Below are 19,301 nucleotides of genomic sequence, written 5' to 3'. Positions count from 1 at the left end.
TGTGGTATTTTACACAGCTACCTGTGTCCTCTGGTGGTCGATCCAAACAAAAGGGACCACCAGAGGACCAGGTAGCAGGTATATTAGACGCTGTTATCAAAACAGCGTCTAATATACCTGTTAGGGGTTAAAAAAATCGCATCTCCAGCCTGCCAGCGAACGATCGCCGCTGGCAGGTTGGAGATCCACTCGCTTACCTTCCGTTCCTGTGAACGCGCGCGCCTGTGTGCGCGCGTTCACAGGAAATCTCGGCTCTCGCGAGATGACGCGTATATGCGTCACTCTGCGCAGGGCTGCTGCCTCCGGACCGCACATCTGCGTTAGGCGGTCCGGAGGCGGTTAAATACACTGGGTGTCCCCAAGCACTGACTCCATATATGGACATAGCTATATATGGAGTCAGAGCAGGGACTCCTAAGCCGCAAACTCACACTAGGGGATTCCCTCACTGTAAAGCGATATTTTGCATAGACCTCAGTGGGACTCGGCACCCTCCCTTCTTCAGAGCAGGGGGTGCCTGGTTTATTGCTCTGTTTCTCCCATTGAGCACCCGAGCATCACAAAGTGTTCTACTTGAGCACCAGAGCACTTTGGTGCTTGGTCAACACTATTAGTTTCCCAAGAACTAAAGGAACGGGCATGTTGCAATCTGACACCTCTCTCTGCATCTTACACTAGGGAAGAGTTGGGAGGCCTCCATAGACGTTAGATGATTGGCCACTCCTGCCGAAATCAGGGATTTGGGGAAAGCCGTTTCTATGGTGACAGTGGAGCCCACTGCATGTTGGGCCCTTGTGCAGTTGCACATATAGGGGGAGATTTATCATCAACCTGTGCCAGTTACAAAAAGTGGGAAACATTGTTTTTGTGTTATTTTAAACACCACAAAGACACAAACTTTGTTGTAAGTGGCATTTCTACACTGCTCTCGCTACTTTCCTAAAAGGGAGCATGGTGAGGGCGAGGAGGGGATGGGTCTAGGACATTTATCTTGTGCCAGTTTTTATGGTGCAAATGAATACAGAAATCTACAGCAGCTCGGAGCTCATTCTGGAGCACTGACTGCTTGAGTATGCGCCAAACTGGGTGCATCCTCTGGAACAGGGAATATTATAGACCAGCGTAAAACCCCCATAGTATGTCCAGCTATGGCATTTATTAATATAAAATTCTGAGGAACTTTATTGAGTGACAGTTGAACAAAATATACCAAATAATATATGTAATCAACTGACAATAGAAGGGGCTGACATTTTTCTATAAATGAATATAACACCGGGGATATAGTCAGACTCTTGATTGATCTCCTTTTCTGATGTAGCTTTCTCCCACTGCTCCACTTCTTCTACCAAGACCTGTTCCCAGAATCCTTTATACTGTAAAGAAGACAATTCTTCTTCAAGTTCAGCCTTGTACTGCAAGTTAGAGATGTTACTCCGTGTGGTCATGCACACAAAACCGCCTAGACATGGGCAGAAAAACTGCATTCAGTTTAAGGTGTGGAGGACATATCACATACAGCATATGTTTTATGATGCCTTTTAAAGGGAATCTGTCAGCGGCAAAAGCCATCCCAAACCGCCAGCATTACCTTCAAGTAGCCGGCAGTGAGTTTCAAATGATTATTTTCTTACTGCATTCTGATAAAGGCAGAAGTATGAAAAATGATCTTTTATCCTCCGTCCGTGCTATTTTCCAGTCAGTCTTGAAGTGAGGGGAGCAGCGGTCTCCTTGCTTCAAGTCAAGGTAATCGCGTCCCCTTCCTTGTCCCTTCTCCTGTGACTGACAGCCAGTGTTCTAGCAAAAATCCTTACTTCGTGAAAATACCTTACCCCTCGTGACTTCCGGGGGTGTGCGCCTCAGCGCAAGTGCACTATCATGGCACGGTTAAGATAAAATTACATGGAGCGCTGACTCACGGACATGTGCGTACGCCGCCAGGGATAAGGAGATCTGCCGGTCTTTTCTCCTTACCCTCACACTGCGCATGCGCGGATTGTGAAATCTCCTTTTGCTCCCAGCACCATCAGCCATTCGGGGGGTGGTGGGTGCAGCATATTGGGGGGCATAAACCTAACCCTAAACATTGTCAGGGTAAGGAGATTTCACAATCCGACCGCCAGATCTGCTTATCCCTGATGGCGCACGCATATGTCCGTGAGTCAGCGCTCCATGTAATATTATCTTAACCGTGCCATGGTAGTCGCACCCCCCCGGAAGTCACGAGAGGTAAGGTATTTTCACAAAGTAAGGAACACTGGCAGTTCGTCAAAGCTGGCATAAGTGCTGTCAGTCACAGCGAAGGGGCAGGGAAGGGGGCGCGGTTACCTTGACTTGAAGGAAAGAGGCCGCTGCCCCCTTCACTTCAAGACTGACTGGAAAATAGCGCAGACGGAGGATAAAAGATCGTTTTTCATACTTCTGCCTCATCAGAATGCAGTAAGAAAATCATCATTCGAAACTCACTGCCGGCTACTTGAAGGTACTGCTGGCGGTTTGGGATGGCTTTTGCCGCTGACAGGTTCCCTTTAAGCATATTCATGAATTACATTTTTACAAGTTTTTGGGTTACTAGTACTACAATAAAAGAAGAATAAAACCCGTCTATTTTCTTTCCCCTGTCTGATTCTTCTGATCATGAATGATCTATAGGAGGAGTAAATTGATCCAAACATGTGGCTAGCACTATATGGGGGCACTGACTTAATTAGAGCATTACACTAAAAAGTGAAGGGCTCTTCTGTGTACAAAGAGAATAATAGTCATACTGCTATCTCAAATCTACACCTACTATTACATTAACCGATGGCTCACAGCAGCAGTAAACTGACAGTACAGAAGGATAATATTTAGTATTTTATTTTCAATCGAATCCTCCTGCGAAATGAAATATAAAACCAGCCAAAAAGTTCTAAAAAAAAAAAATTAAGTGCCTGCATTTTCTGTATAAATGAACTTAGAATAAGGTAGTGTGTGTATTCTCACCTGGTTTAGTGACACGAAGCAGTTCTGGAAGCACCAACACAGGGACCTGTCCATCACTGAGTGCTCCAACTATAATTACTGCATCATACTTTTCTGAAAACAGACAAGATGTAAATGTATTCTGTTATATATCTACTATATATATACCAATATAACACAGGAATTGTTAGGGAGAGTTGCAAGTGCAGCCATTAGGGTCTACCATAGATATTTGGACCCCTGAGCATAGGATGTTTGCATTAAAAATGCTTAATATGAACCCTACTGTGGTGTTGAAGTGAGGAGCAGTGGGGGACTAGTTGCCCACTTTGCTCGGGGCCCACCCGGGGATTCACCTGTACCCCTGACAGCATATTTGCATGTACCTGTGCAGTTGGCCCCCCAGTCCAATACTGGAAATGATTACAACTCCCAGCGTCTCCATTCTGTTATTGTGGTAAATCCAAGGACAATTCAGAGAGGGAGTATAAGAGGAGAGGACTACAACTTTCAAGGTTTCTCAGGCTCACCACTTCTCTACTGCTAAACTCCATCCCCACCTGCACTGATCACATTAAGGTGACGTCATCACAGGTCCTTCCCACTTCTCCCCTCTACTGCTGAGCTCTGGCCTCTCCTGCACTGATCACATTAAGGTGACGTCATCACAGGTCCTAGCAGGTTATAGTGCCCATACTGATGTGCACCCCACTCCCGCCCCCACCCCCTTCCACCTTCAGAATCCCAGGCATTTTTGGTAATTTATAAATACCGGCTGAGCTTCTTTTTTTTTTTTGCCAGAAAGAGTACATGTCTGGAAAAAAAAGGACAAATTGTCATCTGAAAGTTAAAGACTGTTCTGGAGGAGGCTATGGCACTTGTAGGGCACTGTGGCTGTCAATTATGGCACAACTATGGATATGGTGGAAACGTATAAGACATTTAAATGTTATGGGAGAACTGTGGCTGGCACTTGTGGATAAACAACACAACTATGGCAAGCAGTTTTGGGGCATTGACTGGCACAAATATGGTACTGTCAATAACTGTCTTTTATGGTAGCACTGTGGTTGCTCTGTTAGACGGGCATAGTGGCTAGTACTGGCACTGTGGATGGCATTTGTAAGGGCACCATGGTTGCCACCTTTGACATCATTGTGAATGGCTCCTATGTTAGCAATATTGGTGGGAGTGGTAGGGGCAGTGTGGATTTCACTTATGGAGACTTAGTGGCAAGCAGTTTGGGGGTACAGTGGCTTTCAATTATGGAGGTACAGTGACTGACAGTTATGGGGGCACATTAGATAGCAGTAATGGGGGCACTGGGGCTATCATCCCTGGCATTACTGTGGATCACACCTGTGGAGGTCAGTATTGCTGGGATTTCTTGGGGAACTATGGCTGCTAGTTACAGATATAACAGATGAAACTTATGGGGGCATTGGTTGGCCCTTTTATGGCATTGTCGCTCACTCTCTCTAATGGTAACACTAGATACTACAAGAGGCCCACAATTGTAAGATCTGTAGGAGTGATGTGGCTGGCACTAACTTTGGCTGGTAGTTATGAGGGCAGTCCAAGACACTTGACTAAATGTATAAGGGCTCAGTCTGGCACAATGAGGGCACTTGGACTGCGATTTGTGGTGTTATTGCTGAACTGTAATGATACAGACATGCAAAACATCTCTTGTAACGTACATCTCATTTACCAAGGACTGTCTTTGTTGCCCCTAGCAACCAATCAGAGCTCAGCTTTCATTTCTTTAACTGCTCTGGAAAAATGAAAGCTGCTTTCTGATTGGTTGCTATGGACAATGAAGACAGTCTTACTGGTAGATAGCTTTGATGAATGATGAATGTTATTATTTACTCATGTAATCCCCTAATATTACATATATAATATGCATTTATATATTTAGGCCAGACATTGTTCCAATGTAGGTACAAAATTGGACATGTGGCTAAATTTGCTAAACTGTCGTAGAAGATTGATTTATTCACCCCACAGCGTTCAGCAGAACAGTTGTTGACCCTCAGCGTCACCAGAGACTGTTTTCATTCGGCGCAATGGTGCTGGGACTCCTAACACTGCTCTGAGTCCTAGCAATGCTCTGCTAACTTGGTTATTTCATAATGAATTTCATTTTAAGGAGTATTTCCATTTGGGGCATTTATGACATAACCATAGGATGATGCCCCCGCAGTGTACAGACAAAGTCATGCATGTGTGGCCACCCTTCATTCACTGCTGTGGAACTTCAGAAAATAGCTGAGCGCTGGTTTGGCTATTTTCAGGAGTCCCCTAGTGGTGAATGTAGAGGTGGCCGCGCTTCTGCTGCTTGTTCTCCATTCGCAGCTATGGGATGTCCTAAAACGGGTGAGTGCACTCGCTATTTTTGGAACTCCCATAGCAATAAATTGAGAGGACTCCCTGCATGTGCAATGTGCTCTCGTTTTTACTTCGGACCCCTGTTCTGGAAATATGAGCAGGTCCCAAAGGTGGGACTCACACCTATTGGACATTTATGGCACATTCTATCATTATATACCATATGTGTCCCAGATGAGAATACCGCTTTAACCTCCTCCCTGAGAAAATCATGCATACACCGCTGAAACCAAAGAACGCAAAATAAAGACACAGAATAAAGCTATAGAACACATTAATTGGAAAATAAATGGCAAACCCCCGACTCACAGAGAGTCACCCTCCAGCACAGGAGAGGAAACCACCTGTGGAGGAAACCTCTAGAGAACAATGGATGGAGGGTTGACCTTCCCTTGGGCTTAGAGGGTAATGTCACTATGTATCTGCCACATAAATAGTACGAGGATGGGGGGGGGGGGGGTGCAGGGGTAGTCAAGGTCCTCAGGCCATCAAGTACGGCACCAAATATGGCCGCTCGCCGGCTTTTTACAAGGGTTCTTCCATTATGACACACGTGCTTGTGATGTCACAGGTGTCTATGACTAATGTTGGGGGCAGTGTTCTGAAGGGTTAACCCTTTAGTGACTGTCAATGTGCCCTACTGCAGAGGCCCTTAATCCCTTCTTGACCGCACTTTTTCAATATACTTCAGTTTAGATAACCGCAATATATTTATGGTCCCCTGTCTATCGCAGGGTTTCCTCCTTCAGGGGAGCATGTTTGTTCTGTTACTCACAGCCACTGGTCCAGGTGCCGACACTCAGTAACCGGACCATTGGCTCTTACTTAACCCCTTCCAGACTGCACCATGTAATTGAACAGACTAACAGCACGATGTGGTTAGTTTTATATGTGACCCTGGATCCTATCCTGGGACCGCACCTCAGTATGGCGCAGCCATGAAACAGACACTTGCATCTTGATTTTACCCCAGCAGGAGGCGCAGTGCTTAGAGGTTACAGTCACCATTGGGCACAAAGCCTGATGGTTACATTGTTATTATAAGCTCGGTGGTTACTATGGGCAACTGAACAGTCGATCAGGTAAACAGCTTGATGGTGTCAGTCTTTCCCTGAGGCACACAACCCTATAGCTATAAATCTTGCCCTGAGAGCACTCGGATGCAGTTTCTGACAACTCACACTAAGGGCTCATTCAGACGACCGTATGATTGGGTCTGCATCCATTACGCAATTTTGTGGAACGAATGCGGACCCATTGATTTCAATGTGCTGTGAAAGTCTGCTATCCGCATCTGTAGTTCAGTTCCACGATCCCGCAAAAAAGATAGAGCAAATCCCATTGTTGTCCGCAATTGCGGGCAAAAAAATAAGTTTCTATCATAGTGCCAGCCATGTGTGGTCCACAAATTGCGGAACGCACGCGGGCCAGTATCCGTGTTTTTTGCAGATCCGCAATTTGCAGACAGCAAAACACTACAGTTGTCTGAATGAGCCCTAGAATGTGGATCAGGGCTGTCCTATCAGGGCCACGCTATGGAGCCCATTAGACACCACCTTCCCGCCTCCCAACTGTCATCTTCCCCTTGACTGCCTCTTGCTGTCTTCTCTCCTTGACAAGACATTTGACTGATCGTCAGCCACGTCCCTGATTGGTGCTGGGCCCCTTTACACATCAGGCACAAGAAGACAGGTAAAGAGGACAGACATCATACATGACTGCTGGGCTCTCTCTGCACCAGCTCATGAAAGCATGGATGAAATAATTTAAAGGGGCAGCACCACCAGTGTTCCCTGTAAACCTTGGCAGCTGCTGAGCGGGGTCAACTGCAGAGCTGGGCACAGCGCCATCAAAGGTGGGTGATATGAAAACCTAAGATAATTGTCACATCAAAGACATACAGTATAACCCCTGCACCATCCCGTACAATACAGTATAATCCCTGCACCATGCTGTGTAATATACAGCATAGTTCATGCACCATCCCTGCATCATGCTCTACAATCTACAGTATAATTCCGGCACCATGCTGTATAATATACATTATAATCCATACACAATGCCGTACAATTTACAATATAATCCATACACCATGCTGTACAGAATACATTATAATCTCTGCACCATGCTGTACAAGATATACAGTATAGCTCATACACCATGCCACACAGTATAGTTCATACACCATGCTGTACAGTATTCATTATAATCCATACACCATGCCATACAATATACAGTATAGCTCATACACCATGATGTACAGTATATGTTATAGTTCATACACCATGCTGTACAGTATACATTATAATCCATACACCATGCCATACAATATACAGTATAGCTCATACATCATGATGTACAGTATACATTATAGTTCATACACCATGCTGTACAGTATACATTATAATCCATACACCATGCCGTACAATATACAGTATAGCTCATACACCATGATGTACAGTATACATTATAGTTCATACACCATGCTGTACAGTATACATTATAATCCATACACCATGCCGTACAATATACAGTATAGCTCATACACCATGATGTACAGTATACATTATATGGTAATAAAAGGTTAAGGAACAAAAAGAAACCAATGTGGATAAATAGAACTGTAACGAAAGCAATAAATGACAAAAAGAAAGCATATCATTCACTGAAACAGGAGGGGAGCACGGAAGCACTGAAAAACTATAAGGAAAAAAATAGAACATGTAAAAAACAAATAAAAGCGGCCAAACTAGAGACCGAGAGATTAATTGCCAAAGAGAGTAAAACTAACCCTAAAATGTTCTTCAATTATATAAATGTTAAAAAGTATAAATCTGAAGGTGTCGGCCCTTTAAAGAGTAATGAGGGGGGAGTCGCAGAGAGCGATGAGGAGAAAGCAAAGCTGTTAAATATTTTTTTCTCCAATGTATTCACTGAGGAAAATAAATTGTCAGATGACATGCAGAATGCAAAAATAAATTCCCCATTAAAAGTGTCCTGTCTGACCCAGGAAGAAGTACATCAGCGACTTAAAAAGATTAAAATAGACAAATCGCCAGGACCGGATGGCATACACCCCCGTATCCTAAAGGAATTAAGTAATGTCATAGCCAGACCCTTATTTCTGATATTTGCAGACTCTATACTGACAGGGAATGTCCCACAGGATTGGCGCATGGCAAATGTGGTGCCAATATTCAAAAAGGGGCCAAAAACCGACCCTGGAAACTATAGGCCGGTAAGTTTAACATCTGTTGTGGGTAAACTGTTTGAAGGTTTTCTGAGAGATGCTATATTAGAGCATCTCAATGGAAATAAGCAAATAACGCCATATCAGCATGGCTTCGTGAGGGATCGGTCATGCCAAACTAATTTAATCAGTTTCTATGAGGAGGTAAGTTCTAGACTTGACAGCGGCGAATCAATGGATGTCGTATATCTGGACTTCTCCAAAGCATTTGACACTGTACCACATAAAAGGTTAGTATATAAAATGAGAATGCTTGGACTGGGAGAAAACGTCTGTATGTGGGTAAGTAACTGGCTCAGTGATAGAAAACAGAGGGTGGTTATTAACGTACACACTCAGATTGGGTCACTGTCACTAGTGGGGTACCTCAGGGGTCAGTATTGGGCCCTATTCTCTTCAATATATTTATTAATGATCTTGTAGAAGGCTTGCATAGTAAAGTATCAATTTTCGCAGATTACACTAAACTGTGTAAAGTAATTTACACTGATGAGGACAGTATACTACTACAGAGGGATCTGGATAGACTGGAGGCTTGGGCAGAGAAGTGGCAGATGGGGTTTAACACTGATAAATGTAAAGTTATGCACATGGGAAGGAAAAATGCAAGTCACCTGTACATACTAAATGGTAAAACACTCGGTAACACTGACATGGAAAAGGATCTAGGAATTTTAATAAACAGCAAACTAAGCTGCAAAAACCAGTGTCAGGCAGCTGCTGCCAATGCCAACTAAGATAATGGGTTGCATCAGAAGGGGCATAGATTCCCGTGATAAGAACATAGTCCTACCACTTTACAAATCGCTAGTCAGACCACACATGGAGTACTGTGTACAGTTCTGGGCTCCTGTAAACAAGGCAGACATAGCAGAGCTGGAGAAGGTCCATAGGAGGGCAACTAAAGTAATACCTGGAATGGGGGGACTACAGTACCCTGAAAGATTATCAAAATTAGGGCTATTCACTTTAGAAAAAAGACGACTGAGGGGAGATCTAATTAATATGTATAAATATATCAGGGGTCAGTACAGAGATCTATCCCATCATCTATTTATCCCCAGGACTGTGACTGTGACGAGGGGACATCCTCTGTGTCTGGAGGAAAGAAGGTTTGTACACAAACATAGAAGAGGATTCTTTACGGTAAGAGCAGTGAGACTATGGAACTCTCTGCCTGAGGAGGTGGTGATGGTGAGTACAATAAAGGAATTCAAGAGGGCCCTGGACGTATTTCTGGAGCTTAATAATATTACAGGCTATAGCTACTAGAGAGGGGTCTTCCTCTGGATCAACTTGCGGGATAACAGGCCGAACTGGATGGACAAATGTCTTTTTTCGGCCTTATGTACTATGTTACTATGTTACTATGCTGTACAGTATACATTATAATCCATACACCATGCCGTACAATATACAGAAAAGCTCATACACCATGATGTACAGTATACATTATAGTTCATACACCATGCTGTACAGTATACATTATAATCCATACACCATGCCATACACTATACAGTATAGCTCATACATCATGATGTACAGTATACATTATAGTTCATACACCATGCTGTACAGTATACATTATAATCCATACACCATGCCGTACAATATAAAGTATAGCTCATACACCATGATGTACAGTATACATTATAGTTCATACACCATGCTGTACAGTATACATTATAATCCATACACCATGCCATACAATATACAGTATAGCTCATACATCATGATGTACAGTATACATTATAGTTCATACACCATGCTGTACAGTATACATTATAATCCATACACCATGCCGTACAATATACAGTATAGCTCATACACCATGATGTACAGTATACATTATAGTTCATACCCCATGCTGTACAGTATACATTATAATCCATACACCATGCTGTACAGTATACATTATAGTTCATACACCATGCTGTACAGTATACATTATAATCCATACACCATGCCGTACAATATACAGAATAGCTCATACATCATGATGTACAGTATACATTATAGTTCATACACCATGCTGTACAGTATACATTATAATCCATACACCATGCTGTACAGTATACATTATAGTTCATACACCATGCTGTACAGTATACATTATAATCCATACACCATGCCGTACAATATACAGAATAGCTCATACACCATGCCGTACAATATACAGAATAGCTCATACACCATGCCGTACAATATACAGTATAGCTGTTACACCATGATGTACAGTATACATTATAGTTCATACACCATGCTGTACAGTATACATTATAATCCATACACCATGCTGTACAGTATACATTATAGTTCATACACCATGCTGTACAGTATACATTATAATCCATACACCATGCCGTACAATATACAGAATAGCTCATACACCATGCCGTACAATATACAGAATAGCTCATACACCATGCCGTACAATATACAGTATAGCTGTTACACCATGATGTACAGTATACATTATAGTTCATACACCATGCTGTACAGTATACATTATAGTTCTTACACTATGATGTACAGTATACATTATAGTTCATACACCATGATGTACAGTATACATTATAGTTCATACACCATGATGTACAGTATACATTATAGTTCATACACCATGCCGTACAATATACAGTATAGCTCATACACCATGCTGTACAGTATACATTCACCATAACCTTATAGTCAATGGTGATTCTGTGGCAAATAAAACACATGTATATTTTGTCGCTGATCTCTAAATCCACGGTATAAAAAACAGGGTGTGTGAATTCCCCTTCATTGCGAGTCAAGTGAATGATGAGCATAGTTCCTTCTATGTAATCTAGTGCCCATTTGGAAGAACTGTAGTTTTTGTTTTATGTTGGTGTTGAACCCCATGTTCTGTCCTTCCTTAGGCCTCCTGCACACGAACGTTTTTTTACACGGTCGCAAAAACGGGGTCCGTAGGTCCGTGATCCGTGACCGTTTTTCCGTCCGTGGGTCTTCCTTGATTTTTGGAGGATCCACGGACATGAAAAAAAAGTCATTTTGGTGTCCGCCTGGCCGTGCGGAGCCAAACGGATCCGTCTTGAATTACAATGCAAGTCAATGGGGACGGATCCGTTTGATGTTGACACAATATGGTGCCATTTCAAACGGATCCGTCCCCATTGACTTTCAATGTAAAGTCTGGAGTTCTGTTATACCATCGGATTGGAGTTTTCTCCAATCCGATGGTATATTTTAACTTGTAGCGTCCCCATCACCATGGGAACGCCTCTATGTTAGAATATACTGTCGGATATGAGCTACATCGTGAAACTCATTTCCGACAGTATATTCTAACACAGAGGCGTTCCCATGGTGATGGAGACGCTTCAGGTTAGAATATACAAAAAAACTGTGTACATGACTGTCCCCTGCTGCCTGGCAGGGCAGACCCCCCCCCCTGTTTTTAACTCATTGGTGGCCAGTGGGCCCCCCCCCCTCCCCTATTGTTAACTCTGGTGGCCAGTGTGCGCACCCCCCTCCCTCCCTCTATTGTAATAATAGCATTGGGGCCAGTGTGCGCGCCCCCCCCCCCCTCCCTCCCTCTATTGTAATAATAGCATTGGGGCCAGTGTGCGCGCCCCCCAACCCCCCCCCTCCCTCCCTCTATTGTAATAATAGCATTGGGGCCAGTGTGCCCCCCCCTCCCCCCCCCCCCCGATCATCGGTGGCAGCGGAGTAGAAGATTCATACTTACCTGGCTGCTGGCTGCTGCGATCTCTGTGTCCGGCCGGGAGCTCCTCCTACTGGTAAGTGACAGGTCTGTGCGGCGCATTGCTGTCACTTACCAGTAGGAGGAGCTCCCGGCCGGACGCAGACATCGCAGCAGCCAGCAGCCAGGTAAGTATGAAAATCTTCTACTCCGCTGCCACCGATGATCGGGGGGGGGGGGGGGGGGGGGGTGCGCACACTGGCCCCAATGCTATTATTACAATAGAGGGAGGGAGGGGGGGGGGGGGTTGGGGGGTGCACACACTGGCCCCAATGTATTAAAACAATAGAGGGAGGGAGGGGGGGTTGGGGGCGCGCGCACACTGGCCCCAATGTATTAAAACAATAGAGGGAGGGAGGGAGGGAGGGGGGTGCGCACACTGGCCACCAACGAGTTAACAACAGGGGAGGGGGGGCCGCACAATGATATTCAAACTGGGGAGGGGGGGGGGGTCTGCCCCCTGCTGCCTGGCAGCCCTGATCTCTTACAGGGGGATATGATAGTACAATTAACCCCTTCAGGTGCCGCACTATCATATCCCCCTGTAAGAGATCGGGTGCTGCCAGGCAGCAGTCTTGTACACAGTTTGTAGTGTATTCTAACTAGAAGCGTCCCATCACCATGGGAACGCTTCTGTGTTAGAATATACTGTCGGATCTGAGTTTTCACGAAGTGAAAACTCAGCTCTGAAAAAGCTTTTATGCAGACGGATCTTCGGATCCGTCTGTATGAAACTAACCTACGGCCACGGATCACGGACACGGATGCCAATCTTGTGTGCATCCGTGTTCTTTCACGGACCCATTGACTTGAATGGGCCCGTGAACCGTTGGCCGTGAAAAAAATAGGACAGGTCATATTTTTTTCACGGCCAGGAAACACGGCTCACGGATGCGGCTGCCAAACGGTGCATTTTCCGATTTTTCCACGGACCCATTGAAAGTCAATGGGTCCGTGAAAAAAAACGGAAAACGGCACAACGGCCACGGATGCACACAACGTTCGTGTGCAGGAGGCCTTATCCAGGACTTTAAAACTGATGGTCTATCCCTAGAATAGTCATCAGTTTTAGGTGATGGTGGGTCTGACTCTCAGCAGCCCTGCTGATCAGTTTCATGGTTTACCAGGCACAGCTCTGTATGTGTAGTTGTCACTGGGGGTCACTTATTATCCTGAAATACACCTATACTGTAGACATATTTCTGGCGCAGCGGTCAGTTGCACTGCAATCTGTGACATTTCCCCGCCCACGCCACGCCCAATTTTTTAGACCTGGTGGAAGGGAACGCGAGATGACGCGACTATGCGCGCGCGCATGCGCAGTTCGCGCCGGCATTTCGCACAGGAGTATTTCGTCAGCAACCTGCCAGCCGTGATCATTGGCTGGCAGGTTGCTGATTTTTAAAAAATCCAATCAAAGTGCCAGATAGCAGATCATATTTGTAAATATGATCTGTTATATGGCTGCCTGCTCCTCTGCTGGTTCTTTTCGTCGGTTGGATCCAGCAGAGGAGCAGGCTTCACAGTGAGTACACCAAACATCACACTTTAGCCCCAGATCACCCCCCTGCACCCCAATTAACCCTTTGATCACCCCTTTGATCGCCCCTGTCAATCACAAGTGAAAAGAAAAAAGTGATCAGTGCAAACTGTCACTTTTTTTTTTCACTGGTATTGACCGTTAGGTTTCAGTATAGTTTAGGCCCCTTGGTTAGGTAGTTTAGGGATCGGTTAGCGCCCAGCCCACCGCACCGCAGTCCGTTATTCGCTGATTAGCGTATCGCTAATCAGCATTTGTACTTTTATAGTATCTGGAAGTGATCAAAACTGATCACGGTCAGATCTATAATAGTACTAGTGTCACTTTAGTTCTCCCTCCACCCGTTCGCCCACGCCCGCCCCACCGCAGTGACAAAAAAAAAAATTTTTTTTATCGCTGCACATTCAATTTACACGCACTGCGGCGATAAAAAAATCAGTTTTGATTTTTTATCAACCGCAGTGGCCTCCGGTACTTCGCTAGGCTCCCCTTTGTAAGACAGGCTTGCTTTTTTTTTCTTGGGTAGTCTCAGGGAATACCCCTAAATTTAGTTGCCCACATGTCTAACAGGGGGTATTCTTCTGAAGAGGCCTACAGGCTTCTGACCCAGTCGGATGAGGAGTGGGAACCCTCATCTGATGAATCCAGCGGGTCAGAATACGAACCTGTAGAAAGCAGTGGCTCTCTGACGCAAAGTTCGGACGAGGAGGTTGAGGTCCCTGATAGCAGCAGGCGTACCCGGCCCCGTGTCGCTAGACCGCAGGTTGCGCAGGATCCGCTTCAAGAGCAGCAGAGTGGGGCTGGTGCTGTCGGATTACGTGGTGAGGCATACACCAGCAGCCCAGCCCTTCCTGGACCTAGTACCAGCACTGCCGTACAACCTGGTGAAGTAGCGAGCACCAGAAGGGCAGTTGAAGCTGGTACGGTGGCACGTGCAGTAGTGACCCCGTCGCAGCCACCGCAAAGACGTGCCCGTAGAGCCCCTAGAATCCCAGAGGTGCTGGCAAACCCTGATTGGCAGTCCCCAACTTCAGCCGCACCTGTAGTTTTCCCTTTCACCGCCCAGTCTGGAGTTCGGGTTGAGACAGCTCAGATCGGTTCGGCCCTGGGATTTTTTGAGCTGTTCTTGACTGCGGAGCTTTTAGACTTAGTTGTGGCAGAAACAAATCGGTATGCCACACAATTTATAACCGCTAACCCGGGAAGCTATTATGCCCAGCCTTTCCGGTGGAAACCAGTCCAAGTTTCCGAAATTAAAACTTTTCTGGGCCTCCTCCTCAACATGGGCCTGACAAAAAAGCATGAATTGCGGTCATATTGGTCCACGAACCCGATTCATCACATGCCCATGTTCTCTGCTGCTATGTCCAGGACACGATTTGAGGTCATCCTGCGTTTCCTGCACTTTAGTGACAACACCGCCTCCCGTCCCAGGGGCCACCCTGCTTTTGACCGGCTCCACAAAATTCGGCCCCTCATAGACCATTTCAACCTGAAATTTCCAGATATTTATACCCCAGAGCAAAACATCTGCATAGACGAGTCCCTAATACATTTTACCGGACGCCTTGGCTTCAAACAATACATCCCAAGCAAGCGCGCCCGGTATGGGGTCAAATTGTATAAGCTCTGTGAAAGGGCCACAGGCTATACCCACAAATTTCGTGTCTATGAGGGAAAAGATCAGACCCTGGAGCCGGTCGGTTGCCCTGACTACCTGGGGAGCAGTGGGAAGACAGTTTGGGACTTGGTGTCACCCTTATTCGGCAAGGGGTACCATCTTTATGTGGACAATTTTTTACACAAGTGTGGCCCTCTTTAGGCATTTGTTTCTAGAACGGATTGGCGCCTGTGGTACCGCGCGAACTAGTCGCGCGGGCTTCCTCCAACGGCTCGTTAGCACCCGTCTTGCAAGGGGGCAGAGGGCCGCACTGTGTAACGAAGAACTGCTCGCGGTGAAATGGAGAGACAAGCGTGACGTTTACATGCTCTCCTCCATTCACGCAGACACGACAATTCAAATTGAGCGAGCAACCCGTGTCATTGAAAAGCCCCTCTCAGTCCACGACTATAACCTCCACATGGGAGGGGTGGACTTCAATGACCAGATGTTGTCTCCGTATTTAGTTTCCCGACGCACCAGACGCTGGTATAAGAAGGTGTCTGTATATTTAATTCAATTGGCTCTGTACAATAGTTTTGTTCTCTACAGTAAGGCTGGGAGAACTGGATCTTTCCTCAAATTTCAGGAAGAGATCATCGAGAACCTCCTGTACCCAGGAGGTTCCGTGGCCCCATCCACCAGTGTAGTTAGCCGTCTACACGAGCGACATTTCCCCAATGTCGTTCCTGGTACCTCAACCCAACCGTCACCCCGAAAAAGATGTCGTGTCTGTAGCAGGAGTGGAATAAGGCGTGACACCTGCTATTTCTGTCCTGACTGTCCCGACCACCCTGCCCTATGCTTTGGAGAGTGTTTCCGGAAGTACCACTCACAGGTACACTATTAGCATAGGGATCATCTCACCAGGATAGGCACACAGGGCTATTAGGGCCCATTCACTCACTGCTGCTGCAAACGTCTCCTTTCACATGGGACAAAGTGCATAACGCACTTCGCCACATCTTTGGGCGATTTGCGCTTTGCACATTGACCCATGGGGAAGGAGAGGTTTGTTCTATAAAGGTAAAAAAAAAAAAAAAAAAAACACACCAGTAAGCAAACACGTTAATGTTCAGTTCAAAAAGTTAAAGTTACATGTTCTGTTCCAAAGTGAATAAAATTATTGCGTTGCGGCCTGGTTTTTTCTTTTTTTTTTTTTTGTCTTTTTACCTTCCAGGTGGACCAACCGATCTACTAGCTGCAGCACCGATGTGCATTCTGACAGAAGCATTGCGCTGCTGTCAGATTACACGCAAGTCGGTGTATGCGGCGCTGCAAGACGGGATTTTCTCCTCTGCAGTGACAGATACGTTTGCCGAGGCATACGAGCTGAGGAGGAGGCGGCGTTCCTATGCTTTGGCAAACACTTTGTATATATATATAAAAAAAAAAAATATATAATAATCCCGGCAATGATTTATTCATCCACATCGATTGATGCGAATGGAGAAATCTGGTTTGCCAGGGCATACGAGCTAAGTGGGTATGGATGTAGGGCGGAGCTCCTATGTCCTGGCAGACGCCTTTCCCCTCCATTTTTTTTTTTGGCAGAGATTTTTTCATCCACATTGATCGATGCGAATGAAGAAATCTGTGCCGTTCATTTTTTTCTTTCAGCCCAGAGGCTGAACGGAAAAAAAAAATCTCATTACCTGTATGCTCAATATAAGGAGAATAGCAGAAACTCCTAATGCTGGCCATACATGTAATGATTGCGGAGACCCTCAAATGCCAGGGCAGTACAAACACCCCACAACTGACCCCATTTCGGAAAGAAGACACCCCAAGGTATTTGCTGAGGGGCATATTGAGTCCATGAAAGATTGAAATTTTTGTCCTAAGTTAGCGGAAAGTGAGACTTTGTGAGAAAAAACAAAAAAAAAATCAATTTCCGCTAACTTTTGCGGAAAAAAAAAAAATTCTATGAACTTGCCAGGCCCCTCATTGGATACCTTGGGGTGTCTTCTTTCCAAAGTGGAGTCACATGTGGGGTATTTATACTGCCCTGGCTTTTTAGGGGCCCTAAAGCGTGAGAAGAAGTCTGGGATCCAAATGTCTAAAAATGCCCTCCTAAAAGGAATTTGGGCACCTTTGCGCATCTAGGCTGCAAAAAAGTGTGACACATCTGGTATCAGCCGTACTCAGAAGAAGTTGGGCAATGTGTTTTGGGGTGTCATTTTACATATACCCATGCTGGGTGAGATAAATATCTTGGTCAAATGCCAACTTTGTATAAAAAAAATGGGAAAAGTTGTCTTTTGCCAAGATATTTCTCTCACCCAGCATGGGTATATGTAAAATGGCACCCCAAAACACATTCCCCAACTTCTCCTGAGTACGGCGATACCAGATGTGTGACACTTTTTTGCTGCCAAGGTGGGCAAAGGGGCACATATTCCAAAGTGCACCTTTCGGATTTTGCAGGCCATTTTTTTTACACATTTTGATTGCAAAGTACTTCTCACACATATGGGCCCCTAAATTGCCAGGGCAGTATAACTACGCCACAAGTGACCCCATTTTGGAAAGAAGACACCCCAAGGTATTCCGTGAGGGGCATGGCGAGTTCCTAGAATTTTTTATTTTTTGTCGCAAGTTAGTGGAATATGAGACTGTGTAAGGAAAAAAGAGAAAAAAAAGAAAATCATCATTTTCCGCTAACTTGTGACAAAAAAAATAAAATTCTAGGAACTCGCAGTGCCCCTCACGGAATACCTTGGGGTGTCTTCTTTCCAAAATGGGGTCACTTGTGGCGTAGTTATACTGCCCTGGCAATTTAGGGGCCCATATGTGTGAGAAGTACCTTGCAATCAAAATGTGTAAAAAATGGCCTGCGAAACCCGAAAGGTGCACTTTGGAATATGTGCCCCTTTGCCCACCTTGGCAGCAAAAAAGTGTGACACATCTGGTATCGCCGTACTCAGGAGAAGTTGGGGAATGTGTTTTGGGGTGTCATTTTACATATACCTATGCTGGGTGAGAAAAATATCTTGGTCAAATGCCAACTTTGTATAAAAAAATGGGAAAAGTTGTCTTTTGCCAAGATATTTTTCTCACCCAGCATGGGTATATGTAAAATGACACCCCAAAACACATTCCCCAACTTCTCCTGAGTACGGCGATTACCAGATGTGTCACACTTTTTTGATGCCAAGGTGGGCAAAGGGGCACATATTCCAAAGTGCACCTTTTGGATTTCACCGGTCATTTTTTACACATTTTGATTGCAAGGTACTTCTCACACATTTGGGCCCCTAAATTTCCAGGGCAGTATAACTACCCCACAAGTGACCCCATTTTGGAAAGAAGACACCCCAAGGTATTCTGTGAGGGGCACGGCGAGTTCCTAGAATTTTTTATTTTTTGTCACAAGTTAGTGGAATATGAGACTTTGTAAGAAAAAAAATAAAAATAAAAAATCATCATCATTTTCCGCTAACTTGTGACAAAAAATAAAAAGTTCTATGAACTCACTATGCCCATCAGCGAATACCTTAGGGTGTCTACTTTCCGAAATGGGGTCATTTGTGGGGTTTTTCTACTGTTTGGGCATTGTAGAACCTCAGGAAACATGACAGGTGCTCAGAAAATCAGAGCTGTTTCAAAAAGCGGAAATTCACATTTTTGTACCATAGTTTGTAAACGCTATAACTTTTACCCAAACCATTTATTTTTTTTGCCCAAACATTTTTTTTTTTATCAAAGACATGTAGAACAATAAATTTGGCGAAAAATTTATATATGG

General features: G+C 45.0%; 1 protein-coding gene across 4 annotated transcripts in view; it reads right to left on the bottom strand.

The window, feature by feature from the left end:
• Positions 1–811: 811 nt before the first annotated feature.
• Positions 812–19,301, bottom strand: part of METTL27 (methyltransferase like 27) — an 87,312-nt gene continuing 68,822 nt past the window's right edge. For 2 of the 4 annotated variants that reach the window (XM_044283931.1, XM_044283932.1), the window contains exons 5-6: positions 2,986–3,078; positions 848–1,462 (exon numbers count right to left, since the gene is read on the bottom strand). In XM_044283931.1, coding sequence (XP_044139866.1) covers positions 1,227–1,462; positions 2,986–3,078 — 329 coding nt within the window. In that variant the 3' untranslated portion in view covers positions 848–1,226. Of the gene's footprint in view, positions 1,463–2,985; positions 3,079–19,301 lie in introns of all 4 variants that reach the window. The other 2 variants (XM_044283934.1, XM_044283933.1) reach the window with 2 other exon arrangements.

Source organism: Bufo gargarizans, chromosome 3 (assembly GCF_014858855.1).
Source record: "Bufo gargarizans isolate SCDJY-AF-19 chromosome 3, ASM1485885v1, whole genome shotgun sequence".
NCBI lineage: Eukaryota > Metazoa > Chordata > Amphibia > Anura > Bufonidae > Bufo > Bufo gargarizans.
This window is presented reverse-complemented; position numbering and strand designations above follow the sequence as displayed.